We start from the raw sequence: 21,847 nt of genomic DNA, 5'->3' as shown, positions 1-21,847 counted from the left end.
TCATATCTTTGTCTACAATAAACTGAAAATCATCACAAACAAGTCTCCTTAGAGCAATTTTCATTCCAAGGTAATAGAATTCTTTCACTGTTTTGAAACCCATAATACGAGAGATTGCTTTCTTCTTGTTTCTTCTCACATATTTGCCAAATAAAATGGCAGATTTGCTCAAGTTGCGCTGCTCCGACCATCCACAAAAATCGTATAAAATATTTCACTTCTTTAACAGCCCTTCTATTTTAGATGCTTTATTCCGAGTACATTTTTTATTACTAAGAGGTTGATTATGACTTCTAGCACCCTTAAACAGTCTCAAAAGTTACCTTCTTTTGCTTTGTTTTCTAATAAACATGGCAATCACTTATCAATCAATTAGCAGATCAATTATTTAATTAATAACTTACGATTAAACAACAAATTATCAGATCAGTACAACATAGACATGACGCCTTGATATAACAAAGCTTTAAAGCAATAAAGCATGCAAGCAACGAAGTAGCTTTCAAGCAAAAAACAAGAACATGTTCATTACATAAAAGGGCATCTAAACAGTTCTATAAAATAAATGAAACACAAGTCCAACTATGTTTAGATATATATATATATATATATATGGCCTCGTCGACCTAACTGGAAGACAACAAGAGAAAAAAAAATTGGGAAGAACTTTGTAGCATTTATTGAAAAACTCCAATCACAATATGTTAATGCCGAATGGAGGCTTGACCAAGGTTATGAAATTAGTCGCAATAAATAAAACACAAAATAAGGTAGCCCTTGACAACAAATGTGTTACTAAAAACCATGATTGAAATCAAAGCAAAACGAACAGGGCAATAAAACTCATCAAAATATCATACTAATAAAAATTGAAAAACCTGAAAAACTGCCAAATACAATATAGTGTTTACTAATAGAAAAATGTTTGATTTCACATTCAGAAAGGAAAGAGCTCAGACCCTGAAACCTCGGCTGTTTCTTCTGCCCCTAGCCTTCTCAAATTTTCTTCCCTTGGAACGAACATAGGGTTTAGTGTGGCTGTGCGGAACACCAGGTGCAGGCCCAAAGTGCTTAACAGCTTCCCTAGCATTCTTAGGTCCCCGTAAAAGAACCTGTTAAATAAACATGCAGAACGACATTTATGATGTCATTAATCAAGCGTAAATTAAAGAATATCTAATTAATTACAATGAACGAAAATACATAACCCAGCATATCTTACTGCGTGTCTAGAACAGAAATATATGTAGAGAAATCCGCATACATAAAGAAAATCGAACTCCTCAACAAACTCAGTTGAAGGACTACACTATTCAATGCACATTCAAACCCAACATTCAGGAAAACACCAACCAATTTCTGCCAACAATAACAATAACAACATCAAGACCATACTGTGAGGTCAGGTACATGAATCCTTTTTCTCCATTGTCATGTTAAGAATTAAATTCTCATTTAAATTCAATAAAGAAAAGTTATTTCTAATATTTTCTAACAAAATTTTTTTAGGTCTACCTCTATCTTTCTTAACATAAGACAAATCTAATGCATCTACTGTCCTCAACAGGTTATCATAAGGCCTACCAACCAATTTAAACCAAACAATACATAAAACCAAGGCATGGAGAAAGAAAACTGAAAGTACAAAATTATTAGAGATCCAATTCTTTAGGCTTCTCCAGAGGCTGCCAATAGAACAAAGGATTCCACTGATACATCATGCAGTATACCACAAAGTTGCCAGATTTGATTCATAAAAGCATAGTCTTCTTTGGTTCAGCTTTTGTATTTTTTTCCAGACATGAAATGCTACATGATGCCACCCATAACCACTAAAAAATCTGCGTTGACCTTGAAAAGTGGTAGGGGGTGAAACCTTAAAATGAGTCAGGCAATGTAAGATTACAATTTCCAAGAAGAGCCCTAAAACTAGCTTATGAGTCCATGTTTCAATCTACTACCGGAAAATGAGGAAATTATTGCGTCTATGTAATGTACACAATGATGCATACATTATTAGCACGAGTACACAGATACTCAGCCTATACATATGCAACGCTGCAGGTGTTATTCGGACACAATAATTTCCTCAGAAAAAGATCCCGCGTTACAATATTCTAGTACCATAAAACAGAAAAAAAGACGAAGCAAATGAAACCTAAACTGTAAAAAATAATATTAAGTGCAGGTGTCAAAAAAGAAAGCAAACTCCAACAGATGCCTTAATTCAAAATAGCACCATCACTGCTCATTCCACTGACATTAGAATGTGGAAACGAATATTGCAAATAAAGAAGCATGAACAACTTCAATAGAATAGCAATGATGCCAATATCCAATTTCCAGATCAAGTAAAAATGCTTCAGTACAAAACACACTAAACATTTTCAAGGATATGTGATTGTGACTAAAAAATATGTTTTTTAGAAGACAATTATTGCATTTTAATTTTCATTTATTTTATGGAATGAGAGAGAAAGCTACATCTGTCACCAATATTAAGGGCAATCCAACATCTATCATAATAACATAATATATAAGGCAGGAAAGGAGGAACACTACATAATATTATTAGACAGCATTGAGTTGCAGTTATTCTATTCAAGACAAAAAAAAAAAAACAAAGTATACAACATACTGGCTCTTTGTATTTTCAATTTTTTAAATAATTTTGGACTAAATCGCTTCCAATAGATTAACCCAACAAACAACCACTTCTCTCCATAAAAATGCAAAACCCACAAGCACCATCTCTCAAAGATCCAACGAACTTTCACCTCCATTCACCACCACCACCTCAAAATACACTACCAAACCAACAACTTCATCTTTTCAATTCCCCCCCCAACCCCAAGTTACCAACCCAACATCCTTATTTCTCTAAGTTCCCTCACTCCACAAAAAGACCCATCCCTCCCGCCTCCTCCAAGAATATTATGTGGGGCCAATAAACTTTTCAGCAAATCAAGAACCTTTCAGCTCTCTTGTTGGGCTCAGGGCCTCATTTATGACCTATAGGAGAGAAGGCTTTCGGGGAAGCTCTTTGGGAAAGATGTAAGGAACATTTATTATTTAGGGAGATTTAAATTCAAGATAAAGAGAGAAGTAGGAAAGTTTATATGATGATTAATTGGTTGTTTTATTTTATCATTTGTGTTTGTTGTAGTTTTCTTTGGAGTTGTTTCTAGCGGCACCTAGGTTTTGTGGAGAGCCGATATACCTCTTGAATAGTATATCAACTTGTATCTTGGTATGTTATGCTAAAATAAGCATCTTTCTAGCTAATTTTTGTTGTGTTTTATCTTGTTCTTGCTATTTTTGTTGTGTGGACGACAAATTCCTATCAAAATTAAAGCACAACTCGAGACCTATGCCACCGAAGAAAGTGAATGTTTTGAAAGAGAAATTAAAAGGAAAAGTTGGTCAAACCAAATCAAAAGTTGAGGAAAAGATTTCATCCATGAAAGGAAGGTTTTCTAATCTAAAGGACAAGATAAAGAAAATATTGGAGAGCTTCACACCCAACTAGCAACATTTGAGGCGAGGGCATCAGCGGTTGGCCAAGGAAGTGGGAGAAACCCTAATATCGGCACAATGCGGGCTGATCAAGAGGTCGAAATCTTGGGTGAAAGAGAAAATTTTCCAGCTCTTGAACCGATAACCAGAAGAGAAATGGATGAAGGATATAACTGAGAAGAAATTGGGAGGAAGAAACAAGGAGGGTTGATTTTGAGGAAGAGGATATCTATGAAAGGAAAAGGAAAGCGAGAGAACAATTGAGAGATCACAACAATCGCTATATAGGAGTCGGAGGTGGAAGAGGAAGTTGGGGCGGAGGGGATACAAGAGTGAGAAAGCTGAAGATATCAGTTTTTGAGAGGGAAGATGCTCATGGGTGAATCTATAGGTTGAAGAAATATTTTGCAGTGAATGGGTTGACGAAAGAGGAGAGATTCACGGCGACGGATTTATGCTTGAAGGGGAAGGTCTTGTCTTGGTATCAATGGAGATACATGAGAGATCCAATCCGATAGTGGAGGGAGTTCAAAGATAATTTATTAAAACGTTTCCGAACCAGTTGGGAAGTAGACTTCAACTAGCAATTCTTTGCTCTGGTTCAAAAAGGGATAGTGATGGATTATCGAGATAGATTTGAGTACCTTTGTAGATAATTGGGAAGGCTATCTGAGATAGTTTTAGAGGGAAATTTCATGAAGGGACTCAAGCCAGATATCAAGGATATTATTCGCTTATTAAGGCCATGAGGGTTGGGGGAAGCTATGGAGCTAGCCCAATTGATGGAAGAGAAAAACTCACTTGAGAAAAGCATCAAGGGCAGCAATTTGGTAACTTCATAACGTACAACGATTGCTTTTTTGCAACAAAGGTACCAGTCTGTGCACATTCAAAGAAAAATACCCAAGGAAAGGAGATTGGGAGCATGGCCAAGGGTTGATGGTGACACTGCAGGAGATCCAAGTGAATGAGGATTTTCCTCCCTTGGTGTTAGGGAACATAGACGTAATTTTGGGCATAAAATGTGGACTGGAAAGCATTGACTGTGGAATTTATGATGGGAGGGAGGTAAGGATCAGGGGAGGTCCTATTTGTCCAAAACCAGGGTTTCTCTTAAGACCATGGCGAGGGCAATCCAGAGAGCGGGGATGAGATTCTTGGTGAAACTCCAGAGCCTCGAGGGAGGGGGAAGCATGGAGAGGGAGGGAGAAGTTCTAGAGATAGTCCAACCACTACTATAACAATTAGGTGAGGTGTTACAACTGCCTCAGTGCCTACCTCCCCCAAGGGATATCCCCTATCAGTGTTCAACCTTACCGATACCCACGGGTTTAGAAATATGAAATTGAGAGATTAATCAAGGAGATGTTGGAGGCCCATATCATTCGTCTCAATGTTAGTCCCTTCTCCAATCCTATGTTGCTAGTGAAGAATAATGATGGTAGTTGAAAATTTTGTGTAGTTTATCACGCTCAAATAAGAAAATAGTGTTGGATAAGTTTCATATACCCGACATTGATGAGTTGCTAGATGAATTATATGGAGCGGTGACATTATCCAAGATTGATCTAAAATTAGGATACCATCAAATCAGAATGCGGTCTGCTAACATCCATAAGATAGCTTTCAGGACTCATGAAGGTCACTACGAGGTTTTTGTAATGCCTTTTGTGCTTCCCAATATTCCAACTACCTTCTAGTCACTATGAACAAGGTATTTGAGCCCTATCTCCGCAATTTTTAATTGGTTTTCTTCAATGATATTTTGGTGTATAATCAGTCTAAGGCAGAGCATGTGGAGCACTTGAGAGTCGTGTTAGTAACATTAAAGCCTAAAGGAGCGTCAATTTTATGCCAATTTGAAGTGTTCTTTTGCACAAAGGGTGGACATGTGGTGTCTAAATCAGGAGTAGTTGAAGATCTTTTCAAGATAGAGGTTATATTGAAGTGGCCCTTACCCCAAACTCTGAAAGAGTTGAGGGGGTTCTTAGGACTCACTAGGTATTACAGAAAGTTTGTAAGGGGATACAGCTCTATAACATGGCCATTAACAAAACAATTAAAGAAGGATAGTTTCAAATGAGGGGAAGCAACCACCCAATGCATTTGAGTAGTTGAAGAAAGCCATGACGAATGTCCTTGTGTTAGCACTAGATTTCAGCAAGCCATTTGTAGTAGAGATTGATGCATCGAGGTATGGGTTAGGAGCAATTCTCATGCAGAATCAAAGATCCATAGCTTATTTCAACCAAGTGTTGACTACGATAGCCAAGTTGAAATCAGTGTATGAAAGGGAGCTGATGACAATTGTATTGGCAATATAGAAATAGAGACCTTACCTATTGAAGCGACACTTCATAATCAAGACCAACCAGAAAAGTTTGAAGATCCTGTTAGAATAGAGGATGGTGACATAGGAGTATCAATGGTGGCTTTCCAAATTGTTGGGTTATGACTTTGAGATTCAGTACAATCTCGGGCTAGAAAATAAAGCTACAGATGCTCTCTCCAAGCATAATGAAGACCCTCAAATTACGGCTCTATTTGTTTCCATGGTATTGGATTGGGAGGCCTTGAAGCATGAGAGCGAGCAGGATGAGCTGAGTAAGATCAGAGTAGACTTACTACAGGACAAGGATAGCCATCTTGGTTACTCCTTGATGGGTCAGTAGATACTATACTGTGGACGGTTTGTGTTGTCGAGGGCATCCTAGTTATGAGTGAGACTAGCCATTAGAGACAAAGGGATTAGGGAGGTGCTGATCAAGTGGAAGGACTCACCAAAGTATGAGGCGACATAAGAGCCCTACAATAATGTTTAAAATTGTGTAATCGGGTATTGAGGCATTTTTCATTCGTAAGGCAAGGCGCAAGCCTCAAGGCGTTTTGAGGAGTAAGCCTCAAAATCAAAAAATTGCGTAAACATAAAATGATAAATTTTGTATATACTAATGAGTAAATAAACATAAAAATGCATAAGATATGAAGTGAAATCAAAATATCCCAATAATAAGACAACACGAAATATGGTTCAACTCAAACTCCATCAAATCACAGTATTCTTAACATATAATTCCAAAATTAAATAGCAATGACATATCACATAAAAACTCATAAGTCATCAGCACTATCATCGCTAAGGGAGTCTTCATTTGAATCATCATTATGATGAACTGCTCTCTCCTCTTCCTCCTCTCCTATAGAGTCCAATGTCTCCCAATCAGGTCCTTCTTCCTTAATATTAGTTATCTTCCTCTTTCCTAAATAATTTTGAACAATCTCAAAATATATAATAGTATAATACATTAATAAAAGTCTAAGAAAACTTTCTTATTTATATATTTTTTTTTTATTTGTTCTTGAGTTGTGGTGGATATAGATGCTTTAAGATCATCAAAGAAATCAATATTTAAATCTTCGTCTTGTAATTCATACGGCATCACTTCAATTTCATCATCTACAAATCACTCATCATCAGATGTCACATCCTCGCAAAGCAAATGATCTTCATTATCCATTAATCATTTTTTCTTCAAATTCCTATATCTGAGTCTCCTATTATACATAATGTACACTAGTTAATTCATCCTCAATGTAGATAAGCGATTTCTCGTATTTGTATGTACTCCAATTTCTTTCACAGCCAGATAAAGAGCATGTCAAGCCCAAAACTTTCACAGCAAAATGCTGCAATTTTGGAGTCCCATCATCAAATTGAATCCACCACTCAACTAATTATTTATATAAGAGAGTTTAATTAGTGCAAGAAAAATAACTTTTAAATAAATATTTAAAACATTAAATAAAATTATCTGGAGATCGTTTGACAATTGTATCATTTGCTTGTTGTAATCCAAAAAAAACTTCTTTGTTTCTAAAGGGTACCAATTGCATTTCAGCATTTGATCTTTCAGTTGCATCACTTATTAGTCGATCCATGCAATGATACAATCCCAACTTTAATTCAGGATTTATAGACTTGTTCTATGCATATTGATATTGAGGGTTTAGGTAATAACCAGCTGCATGCAAGTGCCGGTGAAGTTGTAGCTCCCACCTATCATCAATAATATTCCAATTTTCCCTAAAGCTACCCTCTTCGCCTACTACGTTGGAGGCAACCATTTCTTTGGTTTCATCCATGGCATTGTAGATGAAACTCATTGCAGGCTTCTTCTCAGGATCCACCATCCTTAAAACTTGAACCAAAGGTCCAGTGGTTGTAATGGCATATAAGATACTTTGCCAAAATCTATCATTTAAAACAATCTTTCTAATCTCTTTTTCCTCAGCTTTCTTCGCCCAAACACAACTCAACCACTGTGTAGATGTAAACATAGCCTCTAAAGGTTGTCTAGCATTCAGCATACTCTCTAAGGTCAAGTAAGCGGTGGCAAATCTTATTGTTGCTGACCTTAAAATTTCTTTTTTTGAAGATTTTCTCATAAGAGCTAGAACCCAAGAGTGGTTGTAAATAAACTTGGTTAATTTTTTTGCTTTAGTAAGTACATTCTTATGTTGAGGTAGCTCGCCAAGCTTCTCAAGAATCAGATCTATGCAATGTGCAGCACATGGAGTCCAGTACAGATGTTTCCTCTTCTCCACCAAATAATAATCCAAATATGAACTAAGCATCTTTGACATGGTCAGATGCTTCAACTGACCTTAAAAACATAGTACCATAAGGATTATTAATGATAATGTTGATTAGACTTCTATGTTTAATATCAGACCACCCATCTAACATAATTATTACTCTTGTTTGGGCCCAAGTCCTCTTAATTTATTCGATGCTTTTATCAGTGATTTCCAACTCCTTCAGAATCCATGTTCTCAAATCATATATGGTTGGAGGTTTTAACCCTCTCTCAAATGCTCCAACTGAATGAATCATGTTGTAATAGACAGGTGATGTTGCAACATTAAATGGAATTGCATTTTCATAGAAAAATCTGTCTATATCCTTACACACTCTTCTTCGTGCCTCTCTTACATTTTCTAGAGCCATCTTCTGTGTAGTAGGAAATCTATCCTCTGATGTGTCCACCATATAATGATCCGTAGGCCCTCTAACACCCCTAGATGAAATGAGCTTCATCGAAGAAGAAGAAGAAGAAGAAGAATCTCTAACGCTGCGCTCACTCTCATAGTAAAAGCCAACATCAACTCTATCCTCAAATTGCTTCTGTGCAAGATGTTTTGATGTGGTAGACTTATTCATGTATGACTTTATCTCCTCCCTTACAGTATCAGGAACTTTGGAGCATGGAGCAACATTCTTATGAGACCCAGAAAGGCGGTCCTCATCCTAATCACACTACCCTTCACAACTTTATCACAATAATTGTATTTTAGATAGATACATGTTTTATCACTTCCCCCTACATCCACCTGAGTGCTATGTTTCTATGCTGGATCTTTTCTATGACCTGACGCAGCTTTATCCTTACTTCTGACCATCTTTTATGAGAAAAATATATTAGTGCAATATATCAAACCCTTAAACATAATGCTTTATTTATTCTACATTAAGAAAACTCATACAAGCATGCACTCATGAAGAAGCAAACTAACATTAACAACTATTACTAAAGATGATGAATACAAAAATATATCGGTCTGTCGGGCGTCCAAAGGGGCGTTGCCCCCTAACAGAGTTCGACCTGCAGGAGTTTCTGGGGGCAACGCCCGCGGAACAAATTTTTATTGTAAGAGTAATTTTGAAATTCTGCTTATTTTTAAAATTCGTAAGTTATTTGTATGAAAAAATACCGAGCAGTACCGAGAATGTACCTAGCATTATCGACCATGTACTAAGCGGTACCTGCTCGGTACCGAGCATATACTGAGCAATACCGAGCATGTACCTGCTCGGTACTAAGCATGTACCTAGTGGTACCAAACATTATTGTACTGAGTGATACCAAGCATGTACCTAGCGGTCTCAATGTGGAAGAAAAGCGAATGCCGAACGAAGAGGGAAAAAGGTCGCGGTAGAAGATAACTTCAACCCAACTCGCGGTAGAAGATAACTCCAAGCAATAGGCAAAAAGCAACTCAATATGGAAGGAAGCTGACATCGAACGAAGAGGGGAAAAGGTCGCTCGAAGAAGAAGAGAGAAAACTTGTTTTCGGGAAATGACGGAAGACCGCGCAGGGGTTGGGGGGTCCAAACCTTACAAATATATATTAGGTTAGGTTTTTTTAATTTTTAGAGGCAGACACCTCTCAACCGTGAGGCAAGGCGTACGCCTCAAATCCTGAACTCATTGCGTGGGCTTGGAGGCTTAAAGGGGTGAAATTGCGCTAAGGCGCACCTTGAGGTGCTCCTCTTATTGCGCAATTTTAAACCATGCCCTACAGTACCATCCAGAAGCAGTTTCCCTCTTTCCACGATGAGAACAAGGTGACTTCTAGGGAGGGGAATATTGATGTGGGGCCCATAAACATTTCAACAGATCAAGAACCTTTCAGCTCTCCTGTGAGGCCCAGGACGTCAATAGAAGATGCTTTTGGGGGGGGGAGCCCTTTGGGAAAGATGTAAGGGGCATTATTAATGGATTTGAGGTGATTTGAATTAAAAATGAGGGAAGTAGGAAGGTTTATATGAGGGTTAATAGGGTTATTTTACTTTATCATGTTATGTGTGTTTGTTGTAGTTTTCCTTGGAGTTGTTCCTAGCGGCGCCTAGAATTTATGGAGAGCCGATCTACCTCTCGAATAGTATATCAACTTGTATCTTGGTTTGTTATGCTGAAATAAAAATCTTTCTCGCTGATTTTGTTGTGCTTTATCTTGCTCTTATTGTTTTTCTATGCAGAGGACAAATTCCTATCAAAATATCAATCCAACATCCATATCTTTCCAAGTTCCCTCCTTCCCACAGCATCAACCCAAACAACCAAAGGTTTGAAAAAACTTCCAAAACTTGTACCTCAAAATCCACTTCATTTTGAGATGCCAGGAAAAAGATTCAAAACCAACATTTTTTCCTTGATCTTTCAAAACAAATGTCAAAATTGATCGAGGCACTAAATTTGAATCATAATGATTTGAAATCCACCGAGGCGTGGGTTTTGAAATGCATATGTTTACAGAGACTATTTGATTGTATTATTATGGGCTTTTTAAAAAATTTTAAGTCAAATCTTTTGGGCTTAAGAAAAAATCAGATTTTAGCCCAAGAAATTCAATGAAAATCAGGAAAAACTTATAAAACCTATTCTTTGGCCTCATTTGATTAGGCTTAATTTCTCCATTCTCCCTATTCAAACGCCGAAATCAGTTATTATTTACTGTTTGGAATCAAAACTTAATCATAATTCCTTTTCGGTAAACTTTGTTTTTTCGGTGGTTAGAAAATCCATTTCGTTTTTGCTTATTCGGTTACAAAACAGAGTTTCGGAAGCCAAATCTCCAAATTAACCCACCACGCTCGCACGTTGCTACACACCTTAGCGACCTTTGTCTTCTTCAGCAGCACGCAGGAGAAAGGCGATGTGTATAGCTTTGGAGTGGTGATGGCGGAGATGTTGATGGGGCAGAAGCCGGTATCGTTGGCGAGGATGGCGGAAGGTAAGAAATTCGGGTTTTGTTTTGTGGCGAGAGTGAAGGAAGGGAGTTTGATGGAGATTCTGGAAGGTAGGGTGAGGAATGAAGGAAGCATGGAAGAGTTGGCGGTGAGGAGTTGTTTGTCGATGAACGGGGAGGATAGGTCGACGATGAGGGAAGTTGCGGCGAAGTTAGAGAGGGCGAGGCAGTGGAGTCATATGAAGAGCTTATGGATGGCATCGTTGGCGGGGTCTGAGGATGACGGGGAGTGGGTGTATGATAAGTGTAAGGGATCAGGGAGGCGTGCTAGTATCCTTTCTGGTTCGATGGTGTATGAGGTCGATCAGTTTTGTGAGAACCCGTTGACGAAGGAGAGTGATACCATGTCGTTAGAGTCCAGGAACCATAGTGCAGCTGGACCTGGTTCTAATGCAGTAATATAATTTAAATTTTATCATATTCATAGTAAATATTATGTTGTATGTTGAGAAATTATAAGTTAATAATGTACATTTGATATTATAAATTTAGTTGAAAATTAAAAAAAAAAATTAGAAAGTCATATATATAAATTTATGTAAACTTTCTTTGCAAAATTAAAAAAATTAATTACATATACTTTAATTTTCTATATGGATAATTTAGTCTTTTATAATAAAATCGCTAAAGTTGAACTCCTAAACAAACAATTAGATCCACTTTTAAATATTAATAAGCGCTTAAAAAAATATTACTCAAACAATATGTCAGTAATGAAACTCCATCTTATTAAACTTCTTTTTCTCAACATCCTTTTCTAAAACTCCTTTTTACATAAACAGAAACTAAACCAAACTAAGCCTTTTCTTCTTCACAAGAGTTTCTACCACCAAACATACACACAAGTTGAAGCTTCTAACACTAGCCTAAAGCTAAAGCTTCATCATAATAGAGGTTAATGAAACTTTGCAAAGAACCATCACAAGCAAACGAGATCAAATATCAAATAGCACAAAAGATCCGTTGAGTATATTCATTATGAAATAAGTAATTAATGGTATTTAATGTTTCTTTATTGATGATTCTTTAGATGATACTACTACTAATGATTATAATGATGATGTTGATTTTTTAGGGCATAAAAGAAAAAGACTTGGGGTTTTAAAATACTTCATTTATAATCTAGTTCTATCATAGGTTACTAATTTTTAAGCTTTGTAACTTGGAACTTGAGAACTATTTGATTTTTCAAATAATGTACATTCTAATTAATTGTCTTTTATGAATTAAGGTTAAGTTTATGAACTATGGGTGTTTTATATTTCTTTATAGTTTTATGACTTTTTTCTGTTTTTAATTTAAAACTTGCACCTAAATTCAATTCAAAACTTGTACTTTGACTCAATTGTAGAAATCGCTGTGATTCTCGATATAGTTTTTTTATTAAACTTTGCAACAAACAACACTCTAGATCTCCCTATCTAAATCAAAATCCTTTAGTCAAACCAACATCCTTATCCTTTCAAGTTCCCTGCCTATAAAATCCATAGCTCCCTCCCTCTTTCCAACCCAACATCCTATTCATTCCAAGTGTCATCCTAAGACCCTCTAGGAAAGATTCCTCCATTCCCAACATCTATATCTACCTCCATCCTCACCCAACATCCACATCCTCCCTCCCACTATGTACCATCTCTCCCTCGCCAAAAGCCATACCACAATAGGCTTCAATCACGATGGCTTCAATATATATGCCTACATAGACCAAGGTTTAAAATTGGGTAAATAAGCCTCGAGGCATTTTTCGTCCGTGAGGCGAGGCGTAAGCCTCGAGGCGGTGTGAGGCGTAAGCCTCACAGACAAAGAATTGTGTAGATGAGAATTTAAGTATTCTAGCAGATAAATAACAGTAATAGTCTATAATACAATAAAAACATCTAAAAGAGAAGTGAACTTAGGGTGCGTTTGGGACGGCTTCAAGGCTGCTTTGCTTTATAAAAATTTATTAAGTGCTCGTTTGGGGCATTGCGGTAGAACAAAGTTAGAGAAATTTCTGCGGCCCGTGGCTGCTTCTCGCGACCTTTGATTGCGTCCCGCGGTCGGCTGCGAGTCGCTGCTTTCCGCCATTTCGAAGGGCATAAATGACGGAAAAGTCGGGTCGCTGCTTCTCCGATGCGCGCCGATTTGCCGAAGATCCCTCCACTCATCGCAGCTTCTCCCGCATGCCTTCCTCCGACTCTGCCATTTTCTCTCCATTTCTCCCGGTTAAGATTAGGATTCCTATTTGCAAGGCTCTTAGATGAGTTGTGCGCCCTCCTTCTCACCTTTCGTTGCAATCCCCATCGTCTGAAAGGACGGCGTTTGAGATGGAAACGAGGATCTCAAGGTGGGAGAAGCCGATGACGAGGGTCCAGGCTTTGAGATCGGTGGTACCTAAGTTGAGCAGGGTGACGTTGGCGCCGAAAGAATAGGGTTGCTTGGTAGGTTCGGAAACGAAAGGATGGATCTTTAGCCGATTCTAGAACTGGTAGTTGATGAAGATGCCGTTACAGGTGGTTAAGTTAGATGGTTGCGCCGTCGCCGGCAAACTCAGGGAGGTAGATGGTCGGAGGATGTTTGCTACGGAGAGCAGTAAGAGGAGCAAGAGCATTGGGTTGGCCATGAGAGAGAGAGAGAGAGAGAGAGAGAGTGAGAGAGAGAGCTAGGTATGAAGAAGTAAAGCGCGTTTGGGAAGAAGAACAGCTGAGAGGAAGCTGGCAGGTAGAATTTGGATCGTTAAAGAGTGTTTTTTCACTTTTTGATTTTTGCAGGCAGAGAGCAAGTCTTTTGTCTAAAGGTTTCCTCTTCTTTCTAAGATGTTTTTTTAAACTATATTTTTATCTTTGGCCAAAATGAGTCGGATAGGTAATGGCCGAGGCAAAATTTTTAATCTATGGGCACAAATTTTTATTTTTAAATACTTTCAAGCAAGTAGGTAGGGTAGCCAGAATTTTTTATTTATGGGCACAAATTTATTATTTTTAAATACCATCAAATTTTCATTCCAGCTTGAAATAGACATTTGGTTTAAATATGTATAAAGTAATAAAATAATTAGATTTTATATCAAAATTGTTAACATAAAGAGTTAAAAAAATTAAATTTGAACAAATTTTATTCATCTTCATATATGTAAGGGTAACAAGGTAATTTGTTGTAAAACAGCAGCAGCACAGCAGTTCGGCAGTAGTACTACCCAAACAACATCGACTGATTTCTATACAGCAACTTAAAAAAGCAGCTTTATGTACAACAATTTCACAACCTGGTTTACTGACAGCAGCAGCCGTCCCAAATGCACCCTTAGTGGAAAACAAAAAAATGGATACAATATATGCATCTCATAGCATAATTCAAAGTACAAAACTACAAATTAAAATCTATCAAAACTCCCAAAGTACAAATATCTCTTATCTTCAATGTTAAATCTTCGTGACAAATCTTCATTATCTTCAATGTTACCCACTTATCTCTTAGGGTCCGTTTGTGATGGTTTTTTCACTACTTCGTATTTCATATCCATGCCACTCACTGTTTCGCTATTGCTTATTTTGTTGTCTTTTTCAAAATATTGGTGGTGGGAAGTAATTTCTTATAGTTAAATATATTAGAGTACCGTAGTTATAAAAAAAACCTTACGTTTGATTTTTTTTCAAAAGAAAAAGTTATAATGCCCACATTAACTTGCAAAAGAAGTATTATCATCCTAATATATGTATTATGAAAAATTAATATACTCTATGAAGATTTGCTTGCAAATTTCATTCGAATTTTTTTGGGAAATTGCCGCCCCCCCCCCTCCTCAATGCAAGTCCAAAACAATGGTTAGATTGCTTGTATTGTAACTTTGATGTGAAATTGCATGCATCAATGTCTTCTTAAATATCATAATAACTGACGATTCATGCAATGAGCAGTCTTTTTGGAGCTTGCAACCTTCTTCTTCACCTTGGTCTAACCGTCAAATTATATTTTTCTTACGGTGATCTTATGGGCTTGGTTAGAAAATATTAGGAATGACCTTTCTTTATTAGATTTAAACGAGAATTTGACTTCTAATAGGACACAATGGAGAAAAAGGATTCATGTAGCCGACCCCACGTAGTGGGATAAAGGCTTGATGTTGTTGTTGTTGTTGTTAGTGATCTTATGGGCATGAGAATGAACATGTCATTACATGTCTCCCCCTGTTCAAGCCTTCGACACCAGCATATACAGTATGTTTCATGAGGCGTACGCCTCACTAAAAATTGAGCAATTGCGCCTCTGAGGCGCTCCTCAAGTTCCATGAGGCGTACGCCTCACCAAGTCCCAAAATTGCTTAAGCAATGAGGCTCTTGGGGGGCAAATTGCACAGAGGCGCGCCTCTTATTGCGCAATTTTAAACTATGACATAGACAATGAGGAATGTGTCTTGGGAGACCAAGGAGAGCAACAATTGCTTATATGGGCATGTCTCAAGTGGTAATTGACTTATTTAAGGTTAGTCATCTTAACTGATCTTAATAAAATCATTTATTTGACAATTTGTATAATTATAATTTGACTTTCTACATAGAATGAACTAGAATGCATCTCCTTAAGATTAATGAACATGACATTCTTTTGTTAAATAAAAGTTAAATTTTATGATTCATATTATAATTGCTTACTAATTCAGCATTCATCATTGATTTCATTATAGCCACCACCACCAAAAATATAACTCTTGCTATCATCTCCTCAATCTTTCTCAAGGAACCCATCTAATCTCTACCATACTACTCTATTTGGGCCATCATCATCATTGTGGTTATCTTCAAGCTTAGGGTTCGTAATTTCTTGCCTTTTTGAGGTTTTATTTTCATTCACGAAGAGAAGAGTATATAAATAATAATGAGCATTTCAGCTCAAAGAAGCAAGCTTAGAAACAAAAAATAGTGATAATAGATCCAACGAAAAAGAAAGAGCATTAAAGATCGTGAATGTTCAAGGGCATTAGAAACAGAAGAAAAGGTATATGCAAGTAGGTAAAATACTTCTCTTGATTAATAAAAGGAGTATTCATTAATAATTCACCAGTAAAGGATTAAACATATTTTTCCCAATAATTTTAAAAATCCAAAGGCCTCATTTTTGAGAATGTATTAAATAGAGTAATCATTACTAATACAATTATTATAAGAATCATAACAAAAAATAAACTAAAACAAACAAAAAATAACATAACGAGAGCAAAATAGGCAGAAATATCTAATTCTAGGTCAAATAAAAAATGTTGAATAAACAATTGAATACATTTGGTTTCAACCAATAAGCGAAGTTCAAATAAGCAAATTAGCAAAATAGACGATATAAATAAACAGGAACAAAAAATAAAAAAAAAAAATTTAAAAATATGATTGATCTAAACTATAAACCAACACCTATTGCAAGGATTAATAATATCATCACAATGATGCCTCATATAGGTGGAAGATGAATAACTCTTAAAAAGATAATAGCAATCCAATCATACCCCTTATTATAAATGCATAGATCATCAACTCACATTCAATTACAAAATTATAAAAGAAAATGTTTACAAAACAAACATTCTCATTATCTACTTTAATCCAAAAAACAAGAAGTATATGCAAATTTGTTTTTAAATTAAAAACAAAATGCAGGAATGATTCCGTCAGAACAATATCATGATGAACCATCATAGAAACTTAGAATTAGCATGGTTCAACTAAACATCATCAGGAAACAGACCATCAATGCCATGCAAGAACAAATGCAAGAAACATAATTTCTCCCACCTACTTGAAATATAATGCTATGTTCAGCAAAAACTAACTTTTAAGGAAAGGTAGCCCTAGTTAAACTTTAAAACTGGGTCAAATTTATGCTGAAGTTGTCTAAAAGAAAGGTAATTTAATTTCCAAACATCTACATTTTTGCATCCAGTTCAACTAAGAGATTACCAAACTCAACAAAAGAAATACCACAATTCAGCATTTAAGATTCTAAATCGTAACAGTGTCAAAACCAGCACAAAACAAGAAATTATGAGAAGTAACATAAGTTGGCAGTAAATCTTGGCAAGTTCAGTTGCAGAAAAAATGAAATAGACCAGATAGCTTCATCATCATGAACTATATCACCGTAAACAAAGTAATTTAATAATCATAATCCAAATAACTAGTTACAGAATATGATGGTTGGTTAAGATGTACCGTGTTCCGTCCAAGAGGCTCCCTAAGAGCAAGCTGGTCGAAGGTGAGGCATTCTCCTCCAGCCTTAAGAATCCTTGCCCTAGCAGTCTCTGTGAACCTCAAAGCCGTCACCTTGATGGCTGGAATTTCGTGCACCCTCTTATCGTCCGTCACAGTTCCGACAATCACCGCGATACTATTTTCCTGACCAAAGGCACCGTTTCATGAGAAACAAAACCATGTTAACAAGAAGAAAAATGAATGTAATCATCCACTAAATCGAACAACAAACCTTTCCCTTCATGAAGTTTATAAGCCTCCTTATAGAGAGAGGAGGCTTGTTGATCTTACTCATGAAGAGCCTTTTAAGGATCACAGCATTGAACTTGCTCCCCGTCCTCCGTACAAGAAATCTGTAGAGCTGATAGGAGAGGATAAAAATATCTTAATCGCCTCGGTAAATGATTCAACACATAACATCCGAGGAAAGATTGCAGAAATATTACTTCCCTCATATCTAATAAGTACCTTGACTCATATCTAATAAGTACCTTGACGAGAAGCTTGAGGTAAACATCGTCGCTCTTCGGAGCGGTGCGCTTCGTCTTCTTGCTCCGTCCGCCAGCGATAAGATCAATACCCTATCCATCGAAGTATGGACAGATATCAGGCTTAAAGTAAAGGGAATAGAGCATCGGTACCCGTTCCTCGGTGAAGAGACTATACATACCATTGTTCGTCAACGAGATCCTGCGTCGGCGACTGGTCTAGGGTTTTTTATGGCTCCCCGCACCTAATGGTTGGTTCTTAATATACATTGAAGAGTGCTGTGTTGCCGCGCATTTGGCTGGTTGGGATACTAGGGCATAAAATATTTTAAATGTAAAAATTTTGATAATTTTGATGTTGTTCAAATAAAAAAAAGTGAAGTAAAATAAAAAAATATATAATTTGATGGTTGTCGGCCCACACTGCCTTCCACCACATCCATTGGTGGCCATCACATTCGTCGACGGCCACTACCGCCAACCACCACAACTACTATCCTTCGACATAGCCGTTTGCCAACCCCGCTATCACCCTCTAGCCACCATCGGCCTCAACCGCCAACACTCACCGACCATCACCACCCACCAGCAACCATCGTCGCCACCCATTGGCCACCTCCGACCGCCACCACCAGCCGTCCACCTCCGACCGCCACCACCCGTCGGCCACCTCCGACCGCCGCTGCCCTTCAGCCACCTTCAACCGCCGCCACCCGTCAGCCACCTCCGACCGCCACCACTTTACGACCACCATTGTGTCGACCTGCTTGCTAACAACTACAATATCGTTGGCCGCCAGCCACCACATTATCGGTCGTCATCCACCACCATCGCTTCCACCCACCGTCAGCCAACACTCTCCGCCACTACCATCACCCGTCATTGGTAGTCATTTTTAAACTTTAACTACACTCATTTTACTTCAAGTCAAACAAAAAATTATTCACCTGAATTTACTTTACACTCACCCAAACAACTCCAAAGTATTTCTTTTACACCTCATTTATTTTATACTACATTCCTCTTTCAGGCAACCAAATAGCTTTAGAGTTGTTTGGATGAGTGTAAAGGAATGCATGACTTTTTTTTTTTTGGTTTAAAGTAAAGTGAATGCAATATAAAGTGTAAATAGGTTATGTCTAGGGTGATTAACGATGGTCGGCATTAGAGGCGAGCAGTAGTGGTGGTGATAGTGGTGGTGGTGGGTGGCAATTGGTAATTTGGGTGATGTTAAATGTAAATTATGTACTTTGTATTACATTTGAACTTCAGCAAAAATATGTTATTTTAGTTATTTTTGTACAAGGAATGTTCATAAATATCTAAAAACATAAAGTACCATATAGTACTGCGGCACCGGATGAAACAATATTGCTGCATTGAAATCAACTCCGCAAATGAGCCAATTTTGAACATTACAGTGCTATCCTCTCTGTTTGTGAGTGTTGCAGTGACATCACATGCAACACCGCTACGTTGAAACATTTAGCTTGGTTTGCTAGGTTATCGAGAAAATGAATACTACAGTGTTACACTTCAAAGCCCCCAAACATTGAAAACTCCACATGCGTGCTACAATGCTTAGATTTATTTAGTGCAACGATGTATCAGTTATAACTTCCTAAAGTCATGATGTATAAAGTTTTGTTTGTTTATTTGTCTATTTTAGTTAATGTATGCTTTTATGTTTTTAGTTCATTGTGAATGCTTTCTTTTTGTTGTGTTTAGTGCTTTTGTTTTGTAGTAAGATGTTTATTGTCGTGATCTTTTATCTTATTTTAAATATATATATATATATATATATTTGTGTACTAACATTTCAAGTCCATCGTACATTGTGCAAATTGATCGGCTCAAGGTAGGGTAGAATATAGTTAAGTGTCCTAAAGAGTTTATAATTTTGCTTTTATTTATTTATACATTTATTGAGTTATGTCATGTATTTAGTGGATGATAAACTTGGTGATCGTGCACACACACACCTAAGGGAGTGAGATAGTAAGAACATTAGGAGTATGATTTTCTGAACTGATCATACTGTATGATGTATATTGTACTGGACGATTAGCAATCTAGAGAATCATTAAAAATGGCTAATTGTGCAATTAAAGCAATTTAAACTTATCATACTTGACAATTTGTATCATACATGATGATCAGTTGGAATCAAGATCTCAACTGTCAATCACCCTTTTGGCAATATTTAAAATTTAAAATTTATACTAATTGTACCATACGATAGGTATTGTACGGTACAATATAATTAAATTTTACCTAAATCAATCCTATAATTAAGGAACAATTTTGGATTAATTGATCCAATCAAACCATGCAGGATGATTGGACCCAATTGTACTGCACACACCAATCTTTGCATGAGACTTATTATTGATAATTGGACTGGACAATAATCCAATTCATTTAAACTAATCGTACTGGATGATCCTCATTTCGTACTAAACGATCAGCTCAAGTTATTAAATTTATCTTATAGTGCCTTATTCTTCATTTAATACTAATAGGATTATTTGAACTAGTTGTGCCTTACGATCTTGTATTGTACTATACGATCAGTATTGACTAAATTACAATTTTAGGGCTTTTGTGAGACATTATATTTAAGCTCTCTTATTAGACTTGTTTCAAGTCTTTAGCAGTTGAGTATTCTAAAAAGAGAGCTTGGAGAAGGAATCTAGGAGAGCCTTGGGAAGTAGAAAGGGAGAGCTTGTGTAGGAGGTAGAAGTAGTGTGAGGGGTTCACACGGTTGCTTTAAGCAGGAGTCTTGCAATGTTTCCTCCAGGTGTCTATCTAAGTTTTTTGGGTGGCTCTAAAGGAATTTCTTCAGCTCAAAGACTGTTGAGGATCTTTGCCTTCACCAATATGGTGAAAAAGAAGGTTTAGGTTCTCTACCTTGACCAAGAGAGTAAAAAAGGAGATTCAGGCTCTCTAGCATCATCAGGAAGAGTGAAAAAGGATGTCATGGTTCTATACAGTCATTAGGAGGGTGATAAATGAGATCAATGTTCTCTGACATCACCAGGATAATGAGAAAAGAGGTCAATGTTCTCTACATCTCCATGAGGGTGAGAAAGAAGGTTAAGGTTCTCTGTCGCATTGGGTTGGTGACAAGATTGTAGGGTTTTTTCAGTGTAGTTTCAGGGGCTAAAGGAGACACACTAAAGTTAGTACAATACTCTAAGAGGATTAATCTAGGGGCTGAACGTAGGTTATTATTTGACCGAACCACTATAAAATTTTTTGTGTATTCTTTTTGGTTTTTCATTTTCTGCTCTTTACTTTTTCTACATTTTATTTTTGTGATAATTGCTTATTAAAAATATATGATTGATGCTTCATTATGTTCATTAGAATATCATCATCATTATTATAACTTTTTATAAAATTATTTGATTCCGTATTTGATGATAATTATTAAAAGTTTTTGCAGGTTATTAGACCTAATAGAACTATTCCAAGGCTAAATAAGATGGTGGGTGAATTGGTTATTTAAAAAAATTTCTAAATTTTGAAAACCTTTTTTGAAAACTTAAATTACTAATCTTGAAATATGTAGTTATTTCAAAAAAAAAAATATCAAGGATTTTTTAGTCATAAAAATCTTAAATGAAGAAAAATCAAATTACAATAAAAATTAAATGAGAATAGAATAATACCAAATTTTATAGTGGTTCGGTACAACTAGACCTACATCCACTCTTTGGAGACTCCTTCAGGTATTGCATTAAACAATAGTGACTCTTCTTTTTCCCCCTCAGCAAGATGGAGAAGCCCTTACAAACTCTCTTCCATCAACCTGGTGCGGTAGAGAACCAATGCCTTTTACACTTTAGGGAAACATATATAGTCTCATCCTTTCTCACCCTCCTAGTAAAGGTAGAGTGTTGTCACATCCTTTTTTACCCTCCTAGTGAAGGCAGAGTATCATCACGTTCTTTTTTACCCTCCTGGTGAAGGCAGGGTACCATCATCCTTTTTCACCATCATACTAAAAATAGAGTATCGTTGTCCTTTTTC

The 21,847-nt window shown here is 36.8% G+C and overlaps 1 protein-coding gene across 1 annotated transcript; it reads right to left on the bottom strand.

Annotated features, from left to right (window-relative positions):
• Window positions 1-656: 656 nt before the first annotated feature.
• Window positions 657-18,127, bottom strand: LOC110101773 (60S ribosomal protein L18-2-like). The gene is made up of 5 exons (XM_020829833.2): window positions 17,995-18,127; window positions 17,816-17,905; window positions 17,557-17,685; window positions 17,286-17,468; window positions 657-1,112 (listed from the first exon to the last, which is right to left on the bottom strand). Exons 1-5 carry the CDS (start codon window positions 17,995-17,997, stop codon window positions 954-956), a joined length of 564 nt encoding a protein of 187 aa, XP_020685492.1. The 5' UTR covers window positions 17,998-18,127; the 3' UTR covers window positions 657-953.
• Window positions 18,128-21,847: the final 3,720 nt, after the last annotated feature.

This window comes from Dendrobium catenatum, unplaced genomic scaffold, assembly GCF_001605985.2.
Source record: "Dendrobium catenatum unplaced genomic scaffold, ASM160598v2 fragScaff_scaffold_72, whole genome shotgun sequence".
Lineage (NCBI taxonomy): Eukaryota > Viridiplantae > Streptophyta > Magnoliopsida > Asparagales > Orchidaceae > Dendrobium > Dendrobium catenatum.
This window is presented reverse-complemented; position numbering and strand designations above follow the sequence as displayed.

Bases quoted from the DNA above. Each gene is read 5' to 3' on its own strand.
- LOC110101773 (XM_020829833.2), bottom strand. The intron at 17,686-17,815 runs GTACTTATTAGA...CTCTCCTATCAG, and splicing joins ACCTCAAGCTTCTCGTCAAG to CTCTACAGATTTCTTGTACG. The intron at 17,469-17,556 runs GTTTGTTGTTCG...GCCTTTGGTCAG, and splicing joins TAAACTTCATGAAGGGAAAG to GAAAATAGTATCGCGGTGAT.